Here is a 21,897-nt window from a genome sequence, read left to right as displayed (position 1 = left end):
TAATAGTATTAAGGATGATGATGAAAATGATTATCAATTATTAATATTAACATTACCATTATCACTATCATCATTATTATTATTATCAATGTTTTTGGGGGTAAAATATATCTTTAAAAAATATTCTCAAATTACAACATTTTAGAGACAGATTATGTTTTTAAAAATAATTCTTTTGATCGTTTGATACTTGCACGACTGATCCAGTTGTAAATAGTGTAAAATATCTCATTGATCAAAATAAAATAACAATTTTTATAAAACTGATAATCTGATTGAGCAACTTTACACTTCTAGATTAAATGTATATAACAAGCTCAACATGCAGTATTATCCCCATGATCAGTTTTTCTCTTAAGTCTACATAAATAACCCGTATACAAAATTAAGCCATAAATTCACTTCACTGAAGCAGTTCAGTGACTTGAATATATCTTCATTGAGGCAGCAGAGACCTGGGTCGCCCTGGGTGGAAACCCCTGGCATTTCCAGACTGAGATGAAAAGGTTGAGTATTCGTAATCCAAGGGAACTCCTGTAATGAAAACAAATATAATCAATACAACTTTCGCATGATGTAACAGGTGAACAAAACAGCAGCAGCAATTCATTTATTTCCCAACTATTTTAAGTGATGATAAGGCAATTTGTCAAAATGGAGGAAATTGTATTGGTCAATCGGTCAAACTCAAACCAATTAAAAAAAAAAAAACATAAAATAACATGGCTACCTACCATTAAGTAATATATTAGTACTGCTACTGTGCATTCATTCTTATCATTAAAGATATAACTTACTTTTTGTAAATATTTTATGAATTGCCCTTCCTTAAAAACCTTAAAGGCCTACAATATTCCATATTACATATACATCAAGGGATCATGATTAATGTTTGGCCAAAAGGCCAGAATTTTTTTTGTTATTACTTTACAAAGCAGGCTACAATATCTTTTTAACTGCAGCTGGGGGTTATGCAGCCTATAAATAAAACTCATGAATCTTTAAGATGAACAAATTGGGGGTTAATAATCTTGCCCAAGGAAAAAAGTGAAAATGCCTGAAACTAAGTTCAAACCCGAGACCTTCAGAGTCACAATGCAATGCCTTAATCACTCGGCCATCTTCTCACCCCCCCCCCCCCCTCATCAAGATCAATATAACAAAATTCAATACCTGACAAATACTCAATGGATGGAACACAGATGGTGGAATACTTGGAAATAAGAGAGCCGTATTTTGTATTCATGACTCTAGAGTCATCCATTTTATCGTTGTTGGTATTATCTATAAATATTGAACCCCAGAGAGAGCTAACCATGAGCTCAATCTCCTCATCAGTGATCAATGAAGAATGCTGAGGAAGATAAGAAAATCAATAAAAATGGGACAGGATTAATTTATTGATTTCCGAGGAAAGGCATATCCATTGACATAATCATTTAACCCCAGTAAGCATCTTGCTTTCATTGGCAATGAAAGCACATAGGCAGGGAGGAGTGGGTGCAGACTGTACTGCCCTACTCATGACTGACTGGCCAAGAAACAAAACTTTCCCTATAATTTATCAATGATAACAAGTGGTAACAGCTGATCATATATAAGGATATATATGAAGGGTGCAAGGGAAAAACAGGGAATGCCATTTTTTGTCGTTTTGAGAAAACTCAAAAACAAACTTTGAACACTCATTGATCTATTGTTCCCAACATTTTTTCCTCGTTTATTGATGTTAAAGAACAATCAGTTTGCAATAGAAATAAGGTATTTAGTAATGTTTTTCCTTCATTTTCGAGCTTTGACATTGAAATTTTTCTCTGGGGGTGAAAATTGACATTCCCTGTTTTTCCCTTGCAAAGCCCAGTTCTTGTCTCATCTTCAAAGAATAGAGGATATGGATTTGACTGGCATAACCAATACACTGCATATATGTGCTCACAACACCTAATGCACATTTTATCCTTTCAATGCCAGAATAATTTTGATTTCGCAATTCTTTTGCTGAGAGAAAGTTTGGTCACTCAGACCACGGCATTTCGAATATACCACATCTGGATTTCCAGGCCTATTTTCGCTAATTTGTTAGTTGTTTACTTTGACTTAGTGAAACTTAGTGTTGTTCAAGACACTCTCTGAACGGCGCATATTTGAGTCCTTGGAAAAGGCTCTTTACTCACATTCTCTCAGCTTACTCAGGTATAAAAAGAATACCTGGCTGTTATTAGTGTTTAGAATAAGTCTGTTCATCTGAATGGGTATAAGAACATGCAAAGTTTGAAGTTGCATTGTTACAAAATTTTGGTTCACTCAGAACTAGAAAGAGTCTGGTAAGATGTTTACGAGATAAATGGAAAAACCAAGGAATTGTGAAAATAAATGCACAGCGTTTTTGTATCCTTTAGAGTCTTGCTTTACCAATTCCAAACATTGATAGGACGGCCTGGCAACATATTTGAGTTTTTCTCCACATTTCCTTCAAACCGCAGAACGTGGTACTAGTTTGGGAATTTATGCAGATTTATTTCATGGTCATCTTTTCTCAGACGTCTCTGCTTTATTTGGTTCACAGTAACTAGAGACGCATGGCGTCATCCTCATCTTTCGTTGAAAGGCCATTGAAATTACTCAATAATACCTCTCTTCTCTCAACACTAACAGTGTCAAAACATTTCAGACATTACAGTTACAAGGTTCACCATCCTGGTGACTTGAAAGTCGCATTTTGGGGGGTCATTTTCACATTTTCTTCCGTTTAATTTTCTTTTTTTTTAGGGGTGTCCATAACAACTGGAGACACACATGTGTCCGTTATTTTGTTTACAAACATTAAAGTCATGTGACTAAATTAATACTCTGTTGATTGGCCACAGGGGAAATAATTCAATTAACAAAAATGACATTCCTGGTTTTTCCATTGCAATTTACTGACATTCATGTTTTTCCGTGACATATGTAATCTTAAAACAAGAATATCAGCTGACTCTCTGTGTTATTTCATTTGCTTTATTAATAAGAAGCTAGTGTGTCATATAATCTCTCCACTGACACCAATATCTTAAAATTACCAAAAATTGACATTCCCTGTCTTTCCCTTGCACCCTTCATATATATCATCTCGAATTCCTTAATAACTTTTTATCTAATAAATTAGCAAACTGAATTGTTTCCAACATTAAAAAGGCAATTGGTGAGTTACTTCAAGTTTATTCTCAACAGTTTCTTTGGATTAAATAATGACAAACAACCAAAAGAAAAAAAAAAATCCAGACTCTAGCATAAAAAAAATTGCAGCAATAGCCTCTGAAAGTGTTGATGGTTTTGTCCAAGCATTTTCAAAACTTTGAGAAACTGTTACAGTTATTCTTTTGGTGCCTGATCTAGTTAATTATCTTTAGTTATCTGATCCAGAAAAAATTATGAAAACTACATCCTTCTATACATTTTCAAAAAAAACTAGATATTGATACTTTTGGCAAAGCATTACAAAAGCGAGCCTTTGGCACAGCCTCATACCTTTTCTTCATGCTATGTGTAAGAGAGGCGTCTCATTTTGGTAAAATTTTTATTTAAAAAAAAAAATAATATAATATATATATATATATATATATATATATATATATATAATAATTTATATATATATATTATTTTAATATTTATCACAATGTTTGAGACAGTCTACATTAATGTTGCAGGCCTTATTAGCCATCGTCAGGACTGTGTGTTACATGAGTTTGGTTTGTTACATGACGAGCACTTTTCGTACCATATTTTATCAAACACGATTCAATATATATATATATATATATATATATATATATATATATTATATATATATATATATATATATATATATATATATATATATATATATATATATATATATTGCATGGTGTTTGATAAAATATGTATACAAAATTATATATATATATATATATGTGTCACATGACCAAACCATGAGAACTTTCTCTTTTTTGATTATAGCAAGTAGGTTCTCTACCAATGTTCTAATTTCATGGAGCACACATTCATCTGTGCTTTGAATTTTCCAGGAAATACAATTGGACAAATATTAAATTTGATTGTAGATGTGTAAACATTCATATATATATATATATATATATATATTTTATATATATATATATATATATATATATATATACATATAATATATATATATGAATGTTTACACATCTACAATCAAATTTAATATTGTCAATTGTATTTCCTGGAAAATTCAAGCACAGTTTAAGTGGTGTCCATGAAATTAGACATTGGTAGAGAACCTACTTGCTATAATCAAAAAAGAGAAAGTTCTCATGGTTTGGTCATGTGACACAACACAATTCTATGGTTAAAACAATATTTCAGGGCATACGACATGTTAAAGAATGGCACAAGGATGGACCACTCTCATTCACAAGGCAGAAAACCGAGATCAATGGCATCAAACAGTTTTAGTTTTTCTACTACTCACTCAGTCAGATACTGACGTGAGGTGAGGTGATAAGTAAGTAAAATGCTGTATATAGTAAATTTAATTATCAAAAGGAAAAGAATAATTCAGACCTCATATCTTCGTTTCCGTTTTGCAGGAATGGAACTTGGATCTTCCAATTCATCATCATGTCCTGGTACTGTCCCATCAGTTACAGCATATCCCTCTGCATCCATCTCCTCCAGCACTAACACTGAAACCCAATTTGCCAATAAAGTAGATGGACATGTATCAGCTATCACATTGTCACCAAAATAAATGACCTGTAATGCAAGGGAAACAGAGGTGTTTTTATGTTAGGGCTTATTAGTAAACAACCATTAATATTGAATTCCACTAAGAAACTTCACGTTCTGAATGTACATTCATAAAGCTAACAGTCTGGAAGTAAAAACCATTTCGGTTTAAAAGGGTGCGGAACTGAGAGAGAATTTGTTTATCTACAATTTAAAAGATTTTGCTATAGAATCCCAATAAATGAGATCGGGAAATAAAACCACAGACTCTACACATTTATTTATGCGTTCAGACAAAAAAAAAATAATATTTCCATTTCTCCCAAAATCTTCATTAAAAACATTGAGCATTACTGTTGCCTTAGTAAACTTATGGCCTGATACTGACCAAAAAATGACGTCACAAAAGAAGACGACAATCACCAAAAAAGAAAAGTGAGTAGTTGGTAGAATTGCTCAAGGAAACAAATTATTCTATTGGTTAAGCTATTGATTACAACTCATAATTAATTTTTTCCCCCGAGATCTTCATCTTCTTTTATGACAATTTTTTGGGGTTAGGATCAGGTCAGGTGTTTATGAATGCCACAGCATTACTGACTTGACATATGAGCATTTCACATCTCTGTCCTAGGACTGACAATACTGATTGACAGTCCTCAATACAGGTTTCTGTATTTTTGAAAAAAAATATGACATAGCTTTATTTTCAGATAATTCTCTACAGAAAAAAAGCAGCAGTTTTGTTCTACCAAATGAAAATAATTTTTCTAGTTTCATATCATAGACCAATTTAAATGAACTTTTTGGGGGAGTTATAAAATGGCAAGTCTGCATCAAAACATCATAAATGGATGAAATCAGGACCATTCCAGGATAGACTATCAGAAAGATAACATTAACTTCAACATTTACCTTAGGCTTAGCTTTTCCTGTAATTCCTTGCAAAAATGAATCGAGGACATTGAAATTTCCATGACAATATTCTTTACCAGCCTCTAGTTTTTTAACTTCATCCAAAGCTTGACAATTGACTACGGAAAAACAAATTAGAGAAAGTAGTGGAGTGTTCTATGCAATCTTATACAAGATATTGCTGCATATTTTGTCTTATCCTTCCAGGAAAAAAAAAGGGGGTGGGTGTCAAATAGTACAAATAATTAAATCAATCCTTGATGATTCATTTAGATTCACAGAACTCGTTGTATCAGAGAGATAAATAATAAAAGAACAACACTGCAACCCATCTGTCTAAAACAACATTATGTCGAGTTCTACACAGAAAAACATTTCACCTGAATGCAATACAAATTTTCAATGACATCAGTCTGGTCAAATGATTCTAGACATCATCATCATCATCATCATCGCCGTCGTCGTCATCATTATCATCATTATTATTCTCACCAGTCCCATTAATGTACAATGTGAGTTTATCACTAGTATTTGCCTATTTGAGTGTATGCCTATTATGTGGCTATGTGTGTTTGTGTGAAAGAGAGAGAGAGAGAGAGAGAGAGAGAGAGAGAGAGAGAGAGAGATAAAGAGAGAGAGAGAGAGAGAAATAGAGAGGGAGAGAGAGAGAGAGAGAGAGAGATAAAGAGAGAGAGAGAGAGAGAGGGGGGGGAGAGAGAGAGAGAGAGAGAGAGAGAGAGAGAGAGAGAGGGTGGGGGAAGGGTGAGAGGGGGAGGAAGAGAGGGGTGAGAGAGAGAGAGAGAAAGAGAGAGAGGGTGAGGGGAGGGAGGGAGAGAGAGGGGTGGGGAAGGAAGAGAGGGGAGAGAGAGAGAGAGAGAGGGGGGGGGGGAGGAAGAGAAATGGAGAGAGAGAGATAGAGAGAGAGAGAGAGAGAGAGAGAGAGAGAGAGAGAGAGAGAGAGAGAGAGAGAGAGAGAGAGAGAGAGAGAGAGAGAGAGAGAGAGAGAGAGAATGCCTCTGTTTTTGTAATTGATTTAGCAATGCAGCGGAACCAAACATGAATTGCCATTTCTGGACGATAAAGATTTATTATTATTATTATTATTATTATTATTATTATTATTATTATTATTATTATTATATAAAAAGACTTTTCACAGGCCATCGAGGACAGTTTATCTTTAAAAACAAAATCATTTCATCTGACATTTATTATTTTCCCCGCAGGTCACATAACACCAAAATGTTCATGACTTCAGTTGAATCCATTTTTATGTCAGTTTTTTTTTTTTTCTGTATTAACAGCCAATCTGCTCATCTTGAAGTAAATGATTAGCTGTGTCTGTTTCAATGCGGTGAAAGTGAGGGTGTTATGGAAAGGAAATGATCACTGATCACACTTTGTGATCACAAATTAAAAAAATACGTCATTGACCCCTGATCTTATTCGCCTGAAAAATTACAAATTTATATTTCAGATCAGGAAATCCAATTTTTTATGATTTGATTTATTTTACTTTAATTCAATTCCTTTATGGACCTAAGTGGCATTCAGGTAAATTATCAAATCAACATAAAGTAAATTAAATACCTATTCTAAGAAAAGGTTTTGATTCTGTAAAGAACTTTGGTTTCCTGGCTCCATAAATAATCAAATCAAAGTAGGTCTTCCACTCAGCCCTGAATTCAAAAGAAAAGGAAAGAGAAAAATCAATTTTGACTCGTGAATCCAAAATCATTTAAAGTACTCTCAATAACTATACAAACTAACTGAACAATGTCTACGTCAAATATGATTATAATCCTTTATAACAATATTATTTCACTTCCTTATATGGCCATTTTCATTAAATCAATCCTATTATTGGTAGCAAATAAAAAAACTTGTTACAAAGATCAAATCAAAAATCTTCCCCCTTTTCCAAAATATTTAAAGTTTAAGAGAGAGGAAGAACATGTGTTTTGCTCTATGGTGTAAAGTCTGAAATATACATGTTCTGGTTAGAGAAGAAATGATAAATAAACAAAAAGAAAAAGAAACATTTTTTAAAAAAAGAACAAAACATAACCAAAAACATTTTTAAAAAATAAATTAGACTGAGATTAACCTATAAATATAAATAAGAAAAGTTTGACACTTTCAAATGCCTATAAAAAATAAAATCATATCAATAATAAGGAATTATTCATTCTTATAATTTGAGTTGTAATGATTGTGATTAAGTAGATTAGTTGGTTATCATTTTGTATTATCAGCAATTTTTAATTACGTGACTGTTTATCAGTTCATTTATCTTATCTAGATGGCCTACTTTATAAAATAAAAGTGTCAGTTTAAACTCGACACGATAATTATTGTAAAACGTGATAACACGATTGATCTTAATATGACCCCACTAACCACCAACCATTTCATCTTGCTATTGTTATACATTTCAATTCATGGGCCCATTGCCTTTTGCATCTTACTGATTCAGATTCAGATTAAGAGGAAAAACCCAAAAAAGTTCAAAATTTACAGTCTCATGCTATAACATATGAGGTCCTAACTGACAGGCAACCATTTCCATGTAAGATGTGATGAAATTTCAGAAGAAAAAAAAGCATTCTTTTAATATCAATTTTAATACCAGAATTTTCATTTTTAAATCAGATCCATGCTATTTCAATCTAAGGGTGAGTGGCGTGCCCACTTCACATTGACTTGTTTTGTTTGTTTTTAAGGGTTTTACGTCTCTTGCAACACATTAAGGTCATATCAGTACCAGGAAAATGGAAGAAACGGGACAGAAAAAAGTTTTAGAATTACAATTAAAGCACCCAAGAAAAGGTAAGACAAAGGGGAATTTGTTCAAGAAAGAGAAGTAATTCCAAGAGCACACTATCAAAGTACTTAGTTTGAGATCACCTAAAAGTCTCATCAAGACGCAAGCACAGGTCCCAACTAAGAGGGATACACTCAAATGATTACAATCATATATAATATGTAAACAAAACAATACAATGCATAACCAGAGAGATGATTTACAAGACAAAAAAAATATCATCTCCCAAAACTCTAACTATATATTTGAGCTAGGGTATCTGGCCAGGGCCTGGACAAGACCATGTAATCTCAATCCAAGGCAAAGACAGAAAGTATGTTGGAAAACAGGCATAGGGGGATAGAAGACACAATAAGTGCCTCCCTGCCCACTATGGAAGGTAAGGAACCCCACCCAGTCACATTGACATGCTCAATATGCTACACCGTGATCTCCAAGAAAAACAAGGAATATTGTTTAATAGAGTATATCGAGTAGTCACCAAAAATGAGACACTTTTTGTTACTCGAGAGCAACAAAATATCTGCATGGATTCTAATGACTTTTCAAAAATTAATAGAACAATATTTTATTGTCTCTGTGTATACAACATTTCATAATAATTGATGACAAAATACAGGTAAAGTATTGTTATTTTTAAAAAAAGACCACAAAAATTATATATCGAGAGAATGCCAATTCGAGTATAATCCTGTTTCACAAGCTTAAGTTGGCGACAAAAGGAGCAGTTACTCAAATAGTCTTTATCATGAAGACAATAAGTTCCCCCCTAGGAAGATGATGGTGTCTGCGAAAAGCTAGGGTTTAATGCTGTTCTTACACCAGCTTTTAGAGAGTAAACTTCTGTCAGACCTTCTGCCTTTAAACCCATTTAACAATTTCATATAAGAACTGGATGGAGTAGCCCCACGTAGCAGTAAATGCACACAGCAGTGTTCTAACATTGAACAACTTTGATTTTATCTCAAAATATTAATGGCCACCCAATCTTTTAATTCGAACGTCTTTGCTTTTTAATAAAGGGTAATTATTTTTTTAAATTAAAAAGAGATTTATGTATATGTGTGTATAAAGTTCTGAATATTGTTTGAATATTTTAGCAGATACAACCATTTGAAAAAGCAGTGCTCGGCTAGCTGGGTCTGTTAGATCCCACAGAAGGATATTTGCAATAGACTAGCCCCCTATCCAAATGGTAGCAAGCAATTACTATAGAAATCTGGATAAACTCTAGCCCAATGGGCCTAAACACTTTAAAGCACTACTTTTAAGGGGTTTTTTTTTTATTTTTTAATTTATTTTTTTTTGGGTCTATTTTGCCGTACTCTGAAAAAAACAAATAAAAACTTTTGCCAGAAAATATGTCCTTCAAATACCAATTGGAGGAGAAGTTTTTTGTTAAAATTCTAAAAATGTGTATTTTTAGAGAAAGGGAATATTGTACCAGCCTGATTATTATACAATTTCATTGGAGACTATTTGTCACTATGCACCTATACCTCTCAATTATAAAAACCAAAACCTTGAACAATCAATGGTAAATGAATGATCTTTAAAATAACGGTTGAAATATCAAATAAATAAATCATAAAACAAGATGTTAAAATATAAATCTTACCCCAGCACCACATTCATGAGATGGTTTGCATAATCAGGGAAAGAAGTTGTGAGGAAAAACAATTTCCTTCCATCGTGTCTCAATTTTTTCAGCCATGCTCTCACATCGCTACTGATAGGATCTATGTATTTAGAGGTATCGGCTTTCAGACGAGGAAAATAGCCACCTTGATTCCCTGAAACAAATCAAAGATACAGTCTTTGAGATTGATGTGTCTAATTTATGAGTCACCACTTTAAAAACAGTATAAGTATAAGGTCAGAATGATTTTGACACAAAAACTGATTTTATAGAGCGGAAAAAAAATATAATATTTGGGTAAAGTTTATATGCTTTGTTGAAGACAATAGAGATGGTTTCTGAAAGTGACAAACATTAATTCATTACAGCTATCATTTCCTTTGTGACATTATACATAAATGCATTAAAAGTCTATAAATATGCAATCATGAGTCATCAAATCATGTTTAATGATAAGCACTAAAAGTGACGACATAATTACATATCTAAAAAGATAGGAGGTGAGTAAATCCCCACCCTGTGACCCACACTCTTAAGGTCAAGCCGAAATAAGTGCAGATGGTAAAAGAAATATTTTTTGCTGTTGAAATTTTCAATTCAATCCAATTGTTTTGCCTTCATTCTTCTTAATTTTAAAAATAAATTCCATATATCATGAATGGTTTTGGATAAGAAGAGGTATATCAATAAGATTACTTCACATTTATTGGGTTGTACACACCCGTTTTAATTCAAGATTTTCACACTTAGAACTCGTTAAAATCTTAAATCAAAACTTGTATTTGCAACCCTATATACATGCTTTAATCTTTTAATTTGAGCTTTAACTTGCGCTTTTATATAGCACAATATCCACTAAATGTGCTCAAAGTGCTTTACAAGCGGTCCCTGGCCAACAGCAATACTTAACATGTAGGATGTTACATGACACCAGTTAGGTGATATTACATTTTTTTTTCAGACAGAGACAATGCTGTTAATGACCAGGTAATCATTATACACCTGAGTACAGTGAGAGAATGTGAGTGAAGAGCCTTTTCCAAGGACTCAATTATGCGCTGAGCAAGGCGCGAACCCAGGACCACAAGACCACATAGCTGCTCCTCACATTTCTGGTAAGATCACTGTTGGCACGTGAATCATTCCAACATACTACAATTTTGAGATGATTCATTACAAGTGTCATTGATACAGTCATGCCTAAACTTAATTAAGGATTCACAGAATAACTAGAAATTCTACATTTCAGTTTATTCTTACACAATGTCTTTTTTCTTTTTTAGTTGATGGGTCACAAACTATCTCCCAAATTGAGTGGGTTCAATTTCAGCTTAAGACAACCTAAGATGACTAAGCAGACCTGCCAACCCTTCATATTCCAAAAGTGGAATCAGAACATCAGAAAATAGAAATCTGAGACAAAAAAAAGGAATCATTTAAAAATGGATAATTCTGTATCAAAATGACGACCAACTTTGCCACCAAACACATAAGGATACAGCTGGCAAAACTACATATCACATGTATTAGGAATGGGAAAGGGGGAAAGGAGCTAATTAATTTAATTTTCCTACTTAACTCCCTTTTGGCAATCACAAAAAAAAATATATTTAATTCGCCTTTTTAATCCCCCTTATTTTTCTTCTTACCATTATCATCATTTTTAAGACAATGGCAGAATAGTGGTAAAGGAAAACGTGAAAATAGGAATGATTCCACCAAAAGCGGAAGGTATGAACTAAGTCATCTTATCAAAAGCTGAAATTGAACCCACTCAATTTGGGAGATAATTTGTGACCCATCGAGTAAAAAAAAAAAAAATGATATTGTGTAAGAATAAACAGAAATATAGAATTCTAGTTTTTGTTCCATTGAGAAACTGTATCCATTGTCCATTTGAAACATATAAAAATTGACATAAAAATAAAACTTATAAAATTGTTACAAGAATGAAAAACTAAAATTGACACAAGAATGAAACATAAAACTGACACAAGAATGAAACATAAAATTGATGCACGAGTACCTAGATTTCATCCATTAGTATAAGTAGAGCAACATTCAAAAGCAAGATAATACTTGAGAGGCAAAATAATATAATCAATATCTTACTTGCAAATTGTGTGGGTACATACATATCTTCGAGGGCCTCTAACAAATCACTAGCGGCCTGCAAGAATGAGCTTGTTGTTGGCTTGTCTTCCTGATTGAAAGATTTTAAAGAATGATATGATATTGAGCAATATTTGTAAAAAAAACATTACAATCTCAGCAAAGACACACACTCACATGGAGAGAGTGTGTGAGAGAGAGAGAGAGAGAGAGAGAGAGAGAGAGAGAGAGAGAGAGAGAGAGAGAGAGAGAGAGAGAGAGAGAGAGAGAGAGAGAGAGAGAGAATATATTAGTCAAAGTTCAAAAGGGCAACATTTTATTTTTATGGTCATTCATGTCAGCTGAATAAGTTAAAAGGAACCACAAAGAAAATATGACCTATTCTTAGACATTATTCTCTACTTTCTTGTCTATATTGACGATTGGATCATTATCCTTTGAAAGTCATATCATGTCATAAGGACAGATAAATAGTGAACCATAAAAAAAGTTACCAGTGTCTCAAGATAGTCAACCATCTGAGCATACGCAGCCATACCAGGAAGATCAAACAAATTCTCATGGAACCTCCACGCTGAAAATATATATTTTATTTAATGAATTAAAAACTTATAAAGAAAAGCATAACAATAATAATAATAATAATAATAATAATAATAATAATAATAATAACAATTAGTGATGATAATGACAATTTATCAAAAAGGAGGAAAATGTATCGGTCCATCTGTCAAACTCAAACAAAATCATAACATAAAATTTCATAGTTTCGTATATTATATTACTACTTCTGGTGTAAATCTATTCTTAGTTGTAGAGATATAACTTACTTTATGCAAATGTTTAATGAATTTACATTCAAATACACTCAAATGTTAACAAAACGTTTTGAACTTTGACAAATATCTCTCTCCTTCTCTCTCTCTCTCTCTTTCCTTAAAACGATTATTTAAAAATATCTTCTATTCAAGAGATTTTGAATTAACTTTTGGTCAAAAGGCTTGAAAGTATTTGATTTTACTTGTTTTATCTTTGTTCCTGTAGCCCAGAGGTTACAGATATTACAAATAAGACTCACATATCTTGAATAAATTAAAACCTTGTAAAATCAAAGGTAAAAGAGTAAAGTTGAGTGCCCCTTAAAATTGTAACAGATTAATATCATCTATCTACAGCCAGATGACGCTTTTAAAGTAAAACATGAAAATTTTTAGAAGAATGGTTGAGAGAGATATATGGATCATGGAAAGCTAGAAAGAGAGAGAGAGAGAGGGACAAAGAAAGAGTGAAAGAGAGGGAGAGTGAAAAAGAGGAGAAGAGAGAGAGAGAGAGAGAGAGAGAGAGAGAGAGAGAGAGAGAGAGAGAGAGAGAGAAAGAGTAGTTAAAATGAAGGGACTTTTTTTTCTAATTAGGGGGAAGTGATAATAATTATCTTTTTAAATGGACCTATAACTGTACTATCACTCTTGACCTACTTACAAATAAAGTCAAGACTCATTTACTCCCTCCCCGACCCCTTCCTTTTCGACTATCAATATAAATTGCCTTGTCTCGTCTGCGACAGATTTGTTACAGTGAATGAAATAATCAGTTGGATGGTGAAAAAGTTTGAACTGAGATATTGCCAAGTTTAGTTAGAAGGTCAATTTTTTATATCAAAAAATGAGTTCTTGTCATAAATGATTAAATCAACCCTTTTTGTACATCTTCGGGAAATATAAAAGCTTAATTTCACTTCTAAATATTTTTTACAGTTAGTCAAGTTGAAAAGATATGAAATTTGAGAAAAATTACTGGATACCTGTCCCATTCATCTGACCATAACTGCATGAAAAATCACCCTATTACTTCAAATAAAGATTAAAATGCTATGGGGGGCATATTGACACATTTAGCGCCAGTAAAAAGGAAGATAATGAAAGCACACAAGAAAAAGAAAGACAAAGAAGAATGGTTCAAAAAGGAAACAGATGTAGATTCCAAGAACACACTGTCAGCGTATTTAGTTTGAAATCACCTAAAAGTCTCATCCAGACACAAGCACAGGTCTCCACTAAGAGGAATACACTCAAATGTTTACAAACCATTTAAACAACAAAAAAATGTAACTACACAACATAGAGATGATCTACAAAGAAAAAAAAATATCATCTCCCAAAACTATAGCTACACATTTGACTGTTGTCCTCCCCATCAAAGACTCCGGCCTGGGCTATGACAGTGGCTATATATTTATTTATATGTAGAGCATCTTTCTACTTGTTTGTGTGAAATCTTATTTTCCATTCTTTGCTAACTTTAACAATACATGTGTTCAGTCATGACGGTAGATGAAAGATAATGTATTACCCTATCCTATATCTTCACTTTCAAATGGAATTGCCACTTCACCCATATCTTGAAAAGAGACCAAAAGAATGTTGTTGTTTTTTTTTTTTTTGTTTTTTTAAAGGGTTTTACAGCGCTTGCAGCACATTAAGGTCATATCAGCGCCAGTAAAAAGGAAGAATATGGGATAGTAAAAAGTTTTATAATTACAATTAAAGCACCCAAGAATAAGGCAGACAAAGGGGAATTGGTTCAAATAGGGAAGAGATGTAGATTCCAAGAGCACACTATAAGTGTACTTAGTTTGAGATCACCTAAAAGTCTCATCCAGACACAAGCACAGGTCCCCACTAAAAGGAATACACTCAAATGTTGACAAATCATATATAATACATAAACAAAACATAATACAGTGCATAACAGAAAATTTACAAGGAAAAAAAATATCATCTCCCAAAACTAACTATACATTTGTTTCCCTTCCAGCCAGGGTATCCGGCCAGGGCCAGGACAAAACTAAGTAATCTCATTCCAAGACAAAGACAGAAAGCATGTTGGAAAACAGGCATAAGGGGATAGAAGACACAGTATGTGCCTCCCTGCCTATTATGTATGGGAGGTCAGGAACCCCACCAGACCAAAAGAATCAAGGACACACGAATCCTGTGCAACACGTTATACAGGGGTGGGGATTTTGAGGATTTGATTTTTTTCTTGGTGGAAGAGAAACGGGGTGGGAGGTGGGAAAGAGCAGTTTGATATATGTCTCATCTACTGGATCTATTTTCTTTTCTGCCCATTTAATCGCAAAAGCTATCACATCTACATTTTCTTCCACTGTGACTTCATCAACTGCAAAACCAACACAGACTTTAATTGTGACATTTTTCAATAAAAGACAAAATACAGAGGAAACTAATTGAAATGTAGTCTCCTAGTTTCTACCTCTCCTATACTGAATTATTTATCGAATTTTTTGTTAATTCATTATTATTATCTTATAATTATTATAAATATTATCACCATTTTCATTATCATATAATTGTTATTAATATTATCATTATTATTAGCTACTCAAACCCGATTTTTCAAATCATACATACAGCAAATATGTTACCTGTTATGGAAAGTAGATAAAATTCTAAGACGTTTGATACCACAATCAACATGATAGGGTAATAAGTTCAAAAGTTTGAACTTTGGACTTTTTTGGTTGCATTTCAAAATGGCCAAAACCCTATTTTCAAATCCCGCTAGATTATGATCCCAAACAATTCAAATTTCACTTCAGAGCACTGAAAAATCACCCAATATATTTTTCAAGACAATGACTGTACTAAAAAGTTAGAAATTATTGCATTAAAATCACAAAAAACCCAACAAATTTGCCCAATATTTGAATATGATCTAATAATTGCAAAAATAACCAATATTCAAAAATTCATAAAAAATTCAAATAAAGTCACACATACTTAAATCAGATATCAAAAAGAAAAGCCAAGAATAAGTACTATAATTTAATAAAATAAAATTAACCTAAATTAGCATCTTCACCAAAATATCACTGATTCAAATTTCATATTGGAAAAAAGCAAGGAAAATAAAGGAATTTCAAAAATTCACAGAAAGTTTAAGAATGCAGCTATAGACATAAAATCTTCATTAATTTACTTTCACTTCTACTCTTGATTCCAGATTCGTTGGAAAACTGGTCCATGTACGCAAACAACTTCTCTTCACCGTAACTGACTGTTATTTCTGCATCACTCATACGTCTTGTGCCATGGATCGCTCTGAATAATTGGAATAGATTTACAAATAGCAAAATGCAGCTTGTTACAGAAATTCAAAATATCAAAAGAATTATCATAATACCTTGCACAGAGCTTCTTACCCTGAACCACTACTCATAAAGGTAAAAATGACAATTTGACATCAAAATGAATCAACCTAATGTAAGCAGGTCTTATAAGAGTCATTGGATTCACTTTCAGTTACATCAAAAAAAATTTATTTTAAATCTCAAGCTTCCCCACTTACTCCATTTTCCAACAGCATATACAATCGCAGGCTAATCTATTGTGATGGCTTAATGCTCTCATACTAGGCACTTTTAGCCTTTGCAACAAGAGTTTTACTAAATTTATGTTCACGACACACAGGACTAGTACTAGTAGAGAAAAAAAATAACCTGTGACTGGAATGTGGAATTTTCAGTATGGATGCGGAATTAAGGAATTGTAGGAAGCACTGCATACAATGTTTTGATACTTTACTAAAGCAGGATCTTAAAAAGTTCATTCAAAGGCACTATAGAAAGGATTAGATCTATCCAGTTATTTTTTGGTTTGTTTTTATTCAAATCAGTTATCAGACATTGGGGTGCAAAAAAATATATTTTAAATTTCACAAAGAGAAATTAAAGTTAATCAACATGTGCAGTACGAAACAGCCTCAAAAAGTGGATAATTTCTACCGCTTTTATAAATGTATGAACTGAACTTGTACACGGACATGAGGATAGATTGACCTCTTATCTAATTGTATGCAGTTTAATCAAGGGGTTTACTTGCTATCATTAATAGAAAACACTCATACTGCTCCTGTAACATAAGGTCCACTAAATAGGCCGAATCGGCAGGCCATTTGCAGGTCAGCTTAAGTCGCTCAATTACGATAAAAGTTGACAGATTTTTAACTAAATTGATTAAATGCTGAAATTTATTTTTAAAAGTTCCGGCTTGCTTCAGATCAGCACACAAATTGCCGAAAAGCCGGATTTCCAGCTAAAATAGGAAAAGTGGCATCCCTGTACGATGGATTTATTACAAATTATGACCAATTGAGATTGCATTAAATTATATACTTAAAATCACCACTTCCTTGAAATCAAAATTATTTGCAAATAAAAAGTAATAGTCCTTCAGAGACATGTGTCCCTTCCAGTTGGAGTTCATCACCATCACTAAAGACATAAATGGACATGAACCATTGCTTGTTGTCCTTTGAATAGGAAAATCGTTTATCGCAAAGAACTTTATGCCAAATATAACAGACCAATGTACCCAATCTCTATTAATGTTAGGTAGGTGGAATGAGGGTCAGTAAAAAAAACAACTCTGATTCAGCATAGAATCAAACAAGCCAAGTTATGTTCTATCCGCATTTACAAGAAAAAGGTTCTATTTATAGGATTATCAATATACCAACCTGATTATTGAACCATTTGCATCAAGTTTTAGAATATTACCCTTTTCGTAATCAGCCATTAAACCAGTGCAACTGTTGAAGAAGAAAAATATAAAAATTCACTGAGCAATTCTTAGTCATTTTAAGTTAAATAATGGGAGAAATCATGGTTTAAAAATAATTAGTATCATCATATAAGGGTCAAATGCTGTAGCAATCAAGTAATGAGAAAGCATCAAATACATATCTACATGGAATACCAAAATATCCACCAATGCATTTTTGTCAACAAGAATATCTAATGGTGCATAAAGCTAAATTGATGGTTGTATAATTTACAATAAGGTTCCTGAGTGCTTTCACTGCAACGTTACAAAGATGAAAGTAAAAATCACACAATATTGCTGCGAGAGAACAATACACAGGGTAATTATAATGTTCAACAGGCTATTCCACTCAGTGATTGTGAAAAGCTGTATTTACAGATGTCTGTTCTTGAGTGGTCACACAAACGGATGTGTAATAGCTGTTCCACTTTGTGATACAAGAGGGAGTGGTGATTGCGGTTTCTTGTTTTTTCCAAATTTTGAATATTATAAGCGAGTCATTTGTACATATCTCAAAATTTTGCCACTGTAATTTTTCTAAGGCAAGTATGACGCTTCCTAGTTTTCTTGATCAACAAATTGTGGTAATTGTGGAAATATTTTTGATCATAAAAACAGTTGTGTAACTGTTATCTGGAATGGTCTGTATACCGATTTTTACTTGGGTATTTGGGAAACATTCTAATTTAGACTTTTCTTCATCTGAAAACAGATGAGTACAGATGGGGCAGACAAATTTCAATTCCAATCATTTAATTGATGTGATGTGCCTTTGGACATTTTCAGCATTTAAAGAAATGCCTGGTTACTGGACAATGAATATGATTAGCAAAATGAGGTAATGGATAATTTAAAGTGAAATAATATACAAGAAATACTCTGAGACAGATAATATGAGAGCATTTTGAAAAATTGATATCTTTAAACTTACACAAGATATTTGATTTCATGAAATCCTTTAAAAACTGATCCATAATTTTTATTCTCTGCCAGGAACTTGCAAATACATCCATAGGTAAGCTGAAGAAATAGTAAATAACAATTAGAAATTGTAGATTAAAATTACAAAGTTGTATGGAAATGTTAAAGTAAAAAAAAAAAGTAAAAACAAGAAAGAATAAAACCCCCAAAAAAACAGCTTTTTTGTATATAAACTTATATATATGGTGATGTCTATATAACTTTTATCAATCTTCCCTTCCCTTATCATGAATTAGGTCTAAAAACATTGATTGAAGACATTGATTACTATTATGAAAGAAGGTTTTTTTTTCCATTAAACTTTAACAAAAAATCAATTGGGAATTGAAGAAAAGTCTTGTGATTAGTCTTTAATTGAAATTGACCTGCAGATCAAGGTGGCTCAAGGTGGTAGTGGAAAATCTCTCTCATTCTGCTTACAATATAAACTACACACTTTGCAAATGATAACAGGGAGTAGCAGGGAATACAGATTCAATATGAAATTGCCAGAAGCCAGAAGTGTTGAATGGAGACTGGGACCAGTGAGCCATCATGTGTGTGTGAGTGTGTGTGTGTGTCTGAATGTGCGAGAGAGAGAGAGAGAGAGAGAGAGAGAGAGAGAGAGAGAGAGAGAGAGAGAGAGAGAGAGAGAGAGAGGGAGAGAGAGAGAGGTAATGGATAATTCAAAGTGAAATAATACTAAGCTGCTAGAAACTGTTGCTTGTAAAAGGTAATAAACAAAAATTAATATAGCAGCTTCAATAAGAACAGAAAACCAAACACATAACGTTTCGGGCTCAAAACCCTTTTTCAGCCAACAACAAAAAACAATGAAAACATGAATACATTCTGGTTTTTTAGTAATGGATTTATGTTTTGATTGTTTTTTTGTTGCTAGCTAAAGGGTTTTGAGGCTGAAACGATCCGTGTTTGGTATTAAGTTCTTTTTTAAAATTTTTATATAGATCCATTTTGTTTGTTTCTGATTTGGCTAAAATGGAGATTGCAGTTTTACTGACCCAACTATCTATACAGCAATTTGTTTTAATAGTGACAAGAATAATTTTCTAAGAGTAATATAATGGTCTTTTAACAAGATATAAATAAACATAAAAATGGTGTATGCTAATCTACTTTGAACCTACTCCAGCTTTTAAAAAAATCAGGATCAGATCAAGATTATTTTTTAAAAAGTAAAGGATGGCGTTTACATTTCACACATAAATTCGTAAAGGGAAATAAAGAGTGGTCCATCAAAGCCAATAATAATAATAATAATAATAAATGGTATTTGTATAGAGTATAGAGCATTGCCTTACCCATAGGCAGCCGGATTTATCTAATGTGGCGTGAAACGGACAATAGCAATTGATTGCTACCCTTTGGACCAACGTTTACACATAGGAAAAGGCTATTCGGACCCGAGTCTGCTCCCATGGCAATTCGGACCCACGAGTCTGAATTGCTTCCCATGACAATTCGGTCGTCATAAACACACACACACACACACACACACACACACACACACACACTCATGAGTATATCTAAGTCATTAAAAACAGAATAATCACAAACACACACACACACACACACATACAATCCCCCTCCCACCAACAACCATTTCCACAACCCAAGAGCTGGCGGCTTTTTCTCTTTGATCTTGTATCGCCATGTTATCCCCTGCGTCCAGCGCCTCAGTCGTTTGTGGATTAACCCCATCGTCTACTTGAGAAGTCACTGGTTACCCCCCAATCCCATTACCAGTTGATCATTAATTTTCTCTAATAAGCACCTAGTCGAGTATTATCTAATAATATTAGTATTAGACTGTACTCTGCCCCTACCCCAGTGGCCGGGCTCTATTGCATAGTTTGCTGCCAAGAATCGCCTCTATTTTTATATTTAGAAATAAAACAGCATTTTTTAAAAATTAAAACAGAATTAAGATACTGCCTTTTGTCAAAGCCCAACCCATACTGACTTTTAAATAAAACGCTCAATGCCCAAAGTCATATTATTTTCCTTTCCCCGCACTTTTTCGCGGCCACAAATGGCAAAATATATAATGTAAATATGTCATGCATGTATCTTTTGCAACATGCTCATGGCAAATCAAATAAATCTTCCAATCATTACACAAAGACACTCTTTTATCTATGCGAGGGCAAATTGATTGTTAACGTTAACAATAGCGACTACAATTGTAATCTCCCAAGGTCAAAGGACACGAATATTTAGATCTATGTTTTGTTTGTATTTTTTAAGTCGCTTGCAACACATTTAGGTCATATCAGCGCCAGTAAAAAGGGAGAAATTGGATAGTAAAAAGTTCTAGAATTACAATTAAAAAGTACCCAAGAAAAAGTAAGACAAAGAGGAATAATAGATCACCGCTTTTAAAGGTTAGTCATCTTCGGGAGCTCTAAAACGTGACTTGCTCGCTCACTCGCCCTCCTACCGACTGACAACTGAGAACGAGCAGCTTCCCCCCCCCCCCCCACCCTACCATTCTTTACTTTCGACCCAGCTTCCACTTCAGACACTTCCTGTGATTGCGCAGGCGCATTGTGGCAGGAGTCCGAATTGCCACGGGAAGCAATTCAGACTCTGGGTCCGAATTGCCACTTTGTTACACATATATGCTGGTCTGACATCCGAACGCAATTATGAGCCCAAAATGAATTGGGATATCAGACCTGCAAATCAAATAAGTGCAAAACAACAGTCTATCATGTCATAAAGTAGTTTCCGCTAGATCTTACAGACCCAGCTACCCTATAGCTGCTGGGTGGACAAATGGGTCTCGACTGCACCCTGGATCGATATCGGTCCCTTTAACTTTAAGTATGAAGCGAGTGCTCTACCAATTGAGATATCCCTATCGCCCCCGCCCCCCTCCTCACTTGAAATTGAAATAATTTTAACTTACTTGGAAGAACGGAACAAGTTCATATCTTGCTAATGTAAAATCCATATCAAAACCAAATACATCGTAATCTGTGAATTTTAGAAAATCTTGTTTTCGAAATGATGCCATGTTTGAATATAAACATTAGGTTTTATCAAAAAGACCGTTCTTTTCTTTTCGGGTT

At 33.4% G+C, this 21,897-nt stretch overlaps 1 protein-coding gene across 1 annotated transcript in view; it reads right to left on the bottom strand.

Annotated features, from left to right (window-relative positions):
- Nucleotides 1–94: 94 nt before the first annotated feature.
- The window catches only part of LOC144968496 (5'-nucleotidase domain-containing protein 1-like), a 21,858-nt gene continuing 55 nt past the window's right edge, over nt 95–21,897 (bottom strand). Inside the window, exons 1-12 of the mRNA XM_078906928.1 lie at nt 21,735–21,897; nt 18,774–18,862; nt 17,757–17,828; nt 16,218–16,339; nt 12,713–12,792; nt 12,219–12,309; nt 10,086–10,260; nt 7,234–7,322; nt 5,644–5,762; nt 4,564–4,755; nt 1,174–1,354; nt 95–534 (exon numbers count right to left, since the gene is read on the bottom strand). The exon at nt 21,735–21,897 is cut by the window's right edge and continues 55 nt beyond it. Of these exons, the coding sequence (XP_078763054.1) occupies nt 437–534; nt 1,174–1,354; nt 4,564–4,755; nt 5,644–5,762; nt 7,234–7,322; nt 10,086–10,260; nt 12,219–12,309; nt 12,713–12,792; nt 16,218–16,339; nt 17,757–17,828; nt 18,774–18,862; nt 21,735–21,842 (1,416 nt within the window). The 5' untranslated portion in view covers nt 21,843–21,897 and the 3' untranslated portion in view covers nt 95–436. The remainder of the gene's footprint in view (nt 535–1,173; nt 1,355–4,563; nt 4,756–5,643; nt 5,763–7,233; nt 7,323–10,085; nt 10,261–12,218; nt 12,310–12,712; nt 12,793–16,217; nt 16,340–17,756; nt 17,829–18,773; nt 18,863–21,734) is intronic.

This window comes from Berghia stephanieae, chromosome 3, assembly GCF_034508935.2.
Source record: "Berghia stephanieae isolate SIO BIC M18660-M18661 chromosome 3, UCSD_Bste_1.3, whole genome shotgun sequence".
Lineage (NCBI taxonomy): Eukaryota > Metazoa > Mollusca > Gastropoda > Nudibranchia > Aeolidiidae > Berghia > Berghia stephanieae.
The sequence above is the reverse complement of the archived record's forward strand: the minus strand, read 5'-3'. Positions and strand labels throughout refer to the sequence as shown.